Here is a 6000-nt window from a genome sequence, read left to right on the forward strand (position 1 = left end):
ATATCATTATGTATCCTAGGTAAGAGTTACATGGAGGCCAGATACCAGATCAAATTAATTGGCAGACTACCATATTCAACGAAAAGCTGGGGTATCAATTTTCTATGCATTTATGTTCTTTATATGTGGTAGTGGCCATACTGATAATGACACCTTCTATCAATGTGATTCAAGACACTTTATAAGCCACACTCATGCCACTGGCATATATAAGCATACAGGTCCATTCCGTATAGGCTATTCACATGTAAGTTTTATGTATAATAGAATCATTTTAATGCATATTGTACCCACAGAAGCCCCTGTTGTCTTCCACCAACGCTAAGGAAAAATTGTTGTATCAAACAGGTCAACATAAGATACACACATGCCATCTATCATTGGAGATGCAGGTTTTATAACTATCATTGAAAGGTTTCTGTCTTGATATGCAGAAGCACCAACTAATTGTGTAACTTCATCCGAAAATTAATAACCTAGAAAAGATTCCCAAACAAACAGCATTAAGGTATAACTTCTACTTGAACAAGATCCCTATACATCGTCTTACTGCTTCACCAAATGATATATCTATAGAAATAATCTTTCACAAATATCCTTCCCTCTCATAATTCAAAATAAGATTAGAGGAGTCCATAATTTCATTACTCGTCACCAATTTGCTCTGATGAGCATATCTGGGATGAAAACGTACCAGACTTCAAATAATACGTTTGTTTAGATAGTGCTAAGCACCGTAAAGGTATAGATTTTTTTTTATTTCAAGAGCATGTGCTATGGCATAAGAAAGCCTAAGAACATACAGAGAAGCCTAGTCTCAATGGCAATCTGTCATGTCGGTCCTGCCCTCAGCTGATCGCAATGAAACAGGGTTGCCAACATGCTTCAATACTGTTTTCTACCAATTAATCAATCCAAAACCAATTCTAATCGTTCAATCTCATATATGTCAACTTATCTATGCAATTCCTTGAGGCAATCTGGCCACGAGTGTGTTATGAGAGCAAAGTACCGGTCAATCCCCCCTCCTCCCCTATCATGTTGGCAGCCCTCGTCTAGTTTGAAGAGATCGACAGGCTTCTCTTCCAATTGAACATTTGAATATTAATGTTTTAAGTATACTCCCAAAACATTTTCAATGCTACCTAGGTTTGCATCTCCTACTTGACGAAAAAAAAAAAAGGAACACGTGGTATGAAACGATGGTGTTGGGGATGTAAACAATAAAGGGAATGCCATATTGAGCCTTGTCAACTGTACCTGTATTTGTTTGTTCCGCCATTTTTGCAGGATTTTCTTGAACAAGCTGCATTAAAAAATCCCAGGGAAGTAAATCCTTAATAAGAACACATATAATTCACATATTATTTGATGTTTCGCCTCATCGTGTTCCCTCACAAACCGTACACACACAAGGATGAACTGAGGCTGAGCGGCAACAGTCTAGCCTCGCGCCCGGGCTCATCAAAATTCCTACCAAGTAGAAAACGGGACGCCATGATGTTAAAGGGGCCAAGAATATACTGTTTTCCCTTCTTTTATCAGAGTTGTAGCTTCAGTATTGCTTTTCTGTTAATGATGATATATGCATTCGATAATCAAAGGGGGAATATAGAAATTGTCTGCATGTAAATACACCAAAATAATAATGCATTTATCTCTAAAGTCTCCAAACCAATACCATTTTCAGCATCAGTATAGCAGTATAAGTCTTGAAAACAATACAATTTTTTAATAACTAAACATATAGATTAATGATATACTTAAAATAAATGCAATTCTAACGACCTTTACCAACGTACTACATTCTCAAGCCCCCTTAAAAAGAGAGCCCATCAGGCCGCCTGGATAGCCAATCACATGCACGGATTTGTCAGAATGGGCGGGGCTTGAACTACGTCACGACTAGGAGCAGGAGAGTTTCGGCCAACCCCGTAGAAGGGCTAAATAAAATTTTTGTTCGCTTTCATTCTAGGGCCGTTCCGGAATAGCCAGTCCGATAGTTGAGAAATAATCCATGTGTATCATAAGGGCGAATTTCCCACTTCTCCTGCTGTTGCGAAATAAGTATTTTTTTTCTAACATTCCGTTGGCTAATCGTGACTCATGATGAAGAAATACGTGAATCACAGTTCAAACATCCGGAAGTTCAAATTCTAATTTTGACCTCTGCGGCGCAAGGGCATTAAACTATTGGCGGTCACATAGTTAGGTGGTCTTTAGAGCGAGGTGACCGCTATAGCTGATGCGGAAAGGGAATGGGGGCGGAATAAGCGGTGGGGAGGAGGGGGGGGGAGGTGGGCGAGGGAGAAACGTTACTATGGATCTAGGAAAGTTTCAGATTATTCCTGAGTTTTCATTACTTTATATCTTCCACGAAAAAAAAGCAATAATAACATTCTCTGGTCGTAGTCTATTACCTGTCACATGAACTGGTGGTATTCCATAACTGATTACGTAAAAGAAGTGGATCAACGAACAAGAAAAGAGAAAAAGACTCGGTACACGAACAAACAAACGGTAGATCAGACACGGCATGGCATTTACAGCATTAAGGGGGGGGGGGACGGGGGTGAGTTACGAGGGGGGGTAGGTTAGGGGAGAGAGAGAGAGAGAGAGAGAGAGAGAGAGAGAGAGAGAGAGAGAGAGAGAGACACTCGCTATCTCGGAACGGCCCTACTGAGGGAGACTCTCTCCCTCTTTCGCTCCCTCTTTCTAATGGGCGTTTTCTTTGATTTATTGTTTCGTTGCATGGGAATTTGGTTTTTCACAGGATCTAATTCTAATAGATAAAATACAAATCTATATTTCAAGTACAAAAGATGGGAAATACCAGGTCTCTTTTCAGTGATATCTAGGGACGGCCCTAGTCCCCTCCTCCCCCATAGGTCCCCGTTCTCCACCAGCGCTCCCACACTGAGCCCTCCATCTGCCCCTCCTCTCCCTCCCTCCCTCCCTCCCTCCCACTCCCTCACCCCTCCCCTCCGTCCCTTACTCCCAACGCAAGCCCTCTAGCCCTCCGCCCGCTCTCTCCCCTCCACTACCTCTCGTCTTAACATTGATTTTGCTTTCTTTAGTTCGCAATAATTATGTCGCTAATGTCTATTTATACTTTAGTTTACTTTCTGTCGTCATTCCCTATCAAAGTTGGTGAAAGTTTGTACTTCACATATTGATTGGCCTCCCTGATGATTTAATGATTACAGGGGCTGTCCCATTGAGTAATTTCGTGTAGACTGAATGTTATCACACAACGGTTCGCGAAAGTGATGGTATATATATATATATATATATATATATATATATATATATATATATATATATATATATTCCTATGAATCCACAGAGTGACATTTACGTGGAACGACTGAACAGTGATTCTTAATGACATCAATGATACGTAATTTCATTTGTCATCAATTTTTTTTCTTTCCTGGGTTGGGTTACAACATGAAGGACGACGCTAGGATGGATGGAGCTACTAGTTAGCTAATACCACTAGTTAAGTCAGGGGCGAGCGTTGACTCAAAGCGTGGGTGATGGAGCCCAACTAAACCATGTCGTTGACAGGCAATACGACCCACAGCGTTGGCGTTGCCCCTGTTAATAGGTGGACTCAAATAAATAACGCAATGTTGTTGATCCCATTGCGTACATGGGATAGAAAAGTTTCGTATTCGCTCAACACATGCTCATGTACATTTGAATGAAACCGAAACACTGCGATACAGACAACCACTCTTTTAACAATCAAGATATACTTTTTCAAGTCTAATCATAACAATTGATGGTTCACATATTCCCCAAGTGTTATTTTCAAAGCAAGTTACATTATGAGGGTGTGAGAAACGACGACTTACGTCCAAAAAGCCAAAATCTCTTCTATGTTTGAAGGAGGTGATTCCAGCGGGTTCAGGTCACCACACAGTGCACCACGTACACCAACCTGGCTGTTCGTCACACTTTTGGCAAACTTCTGTCACAAGACGAGTGAAATCGGTGCGTTTAAAGTTGAAATAAATGATATTTGGATATTTGATTTTTAAGAGTTTCCCCTGTTCTGAACAACATAACGCCCTAATATATTTTGAATTGAATGAAAGAAGACGATTACCACATTCGATCCAGAAGTGACGTTGGTGCATTTTGTCTAAAGCGAAATCGCTTATTCGGTAGCTCCACATTTTCTTGTGAATGATTTGTCACAGCTGTTTCCCAGACGTGTTAAATAAACCTGAAAGAGGGTTTAACATACCACAGAATCACTTACTTATGGCGTTAATTAAGGTAAGTTATTTTGAAAAAAAGCAAAATTATAGTCGTTTTACTTCAAACTGTTGCTGTGAGTACCAAATGAGTGTTCCCCAATCAATAATTCGTTCACCAAACCAGCTCTTGCGTTAGGAATATCATGTTTCATCATTGGATGCTTTAGGTAAATAACAATCTTTGTGGAAAATATAAATGAGTATACGGGTAAATGACAATTTTTTTAAAGAAAAAATAATACTTCAAAACATATTAATCATAAAATCTAATATCAATTCCCGTTTACCTTGCCAGCTGGCAAAGTGGCAGACGGCCAATTCCCTGGAGGTAGACCTGCCACCCTTATTAATGAAAGAGCCAAAATAATGATTAGAATTCTAAGTCCGTGTCAGTCCACTGACAGACTGCAGGGCCTGGTAATCTATCTAGCTGAACTAGTAATTGATCTACGCTCCCTATTTACATGCTAAGAATTATTTCACGTCTCATTATTCCCTAACCATAAAATCCCGTGGACATAAATATTGCTCCAACTTGTCTACGCTGCAGTTACTAAGGTTCATTATTACAGGGACAAAGACTGATCAATATTGATCATTATTATGCCCGAGATATCGATGGCAGTAGTGTTTACAGGTCGATACTTGCAACATTGCACAATGGTCATTTTTTATTTTCATTTAGTGGGTGAAGGTTTTGACTTGGTTATTTGTACGAGCTGTCAACCGACATACAAAACATCATAGAATCTGTTAGTATTAAACGCAGTTTTCTTCATCATCAAAATTGTCAACATGTACAGGTTTCTGAGCTTATCCAAAACTGAGTTCTCCTGCCCCTGGTCACCCAACCCCCGCCTTTGATCGCCTGATTCCTGCCTTTGGTCGCCTTTGCTTTTAGTGGTAGAATTTTTTACAAGGCCTTCCCGCCTAACCTGACGAGGCCACATATGCGTCTTATAAGTCATACATATGTCTTTGTGTACCTGAAGATGTGTATGTGTACCTGAAGATGTGAATATGCGTCTTACAAGTCATACATATGTCTTTGTGTACCTGAAGATGTGTATGTGTACCTGAAGATGTGAATATGCGTCTTACAAGTCATACATAAGTCTTTGTGTACCTGAAGATGTGTATGTGTACCTGAAGATGTGAATACTCACGGAATACTCATCTTAGTGGCAACCTGTATCTCCCTGAATCACATCTTTTGTGATTTGTCTGTATATATATACCAAGTACCTAGTTCATCGACCAGTGCCCAGAGGAAGATGAATGAATAGTACTTGACCCCGGGCGGTACAGGAATACGTTACGGTCAGCAATGCCAGATACGAAGGAACATGTGATTAAGGAATATGCGAATAACAGTGGGATGACAAAACAAAGTCTGAGCGCTTTCAGGATGATTCACAGCTTCGCGGATACAAAGCTAACGAACAAATATAGGTTTAACAGACACATAGGGTCAAGTAAGAAAGGTGACCAACCACTCCACTCACGATTCCGGTGCAGAGGAGGTGTCTGTGTATATTCCCGCATCAACACCTGTTGCACGCCTCGAGGACCTTGAGTCCCCAGACCTTGATGTTATGTGGCTCAAGGTTTATCTTCCAACTACCACACTTTTCTTTAGTTTCGCTGACTGCTCTCCTAATTCTACAAATTCTGCGTCTTTCTTCGACTGTCGAAACTCCTGCCACGAGACTGTGGCATTCTGTCACCCTTA

General features: G+C 40.5%; 1 protein-coding gene across 2 annotated transcripts in view; it reads right to left on the reverse strand.

The window, feature by feature from the left end:
• LOC139767215 (uncharacterized) overlaps nucleotides 1-3991 on the reverse strand; it is a 90955-nt gene extending 86964 nt beyond the window's left edge. Inside the window, exon 1 of one of the 2 annotated variants that reach the window (XM_071696338.1) lies at nucleotides 1261-1463. In XM_071696338.1, coding sequence (XP_071552439.1) covers nucleotides 1261-1312 — 52 coding nt within the window. In that variant the 5' untranslated portion in view covers nucleotides 1313-1463. Of the gene's footprint in view, nucleotides 1-1260; nucleotides 1464-3860 lie in introns of those variants that run through there. The other variant, XM_071696340.1, reaches the window with a different exon arrangement.
• Between the last annotated feature and the right edge of the window lie 2009 nt (nucleotides 3992-6000).

This window comes from Panulirus ornatus, chromosome 59 (assembly GCF_036320965.1).
Source record: "Panulirus ornatus isolate Po-2019 chromosome 59, ASM3632096v1, whole genome shotgun sequence".
Classification (NCBI taxonomy): Eukaryota; Metazoa; Arthropoda; class Malacostraca; order Decapoda; family Palinuridae; genus Panulirus; species Panulirus ornatus.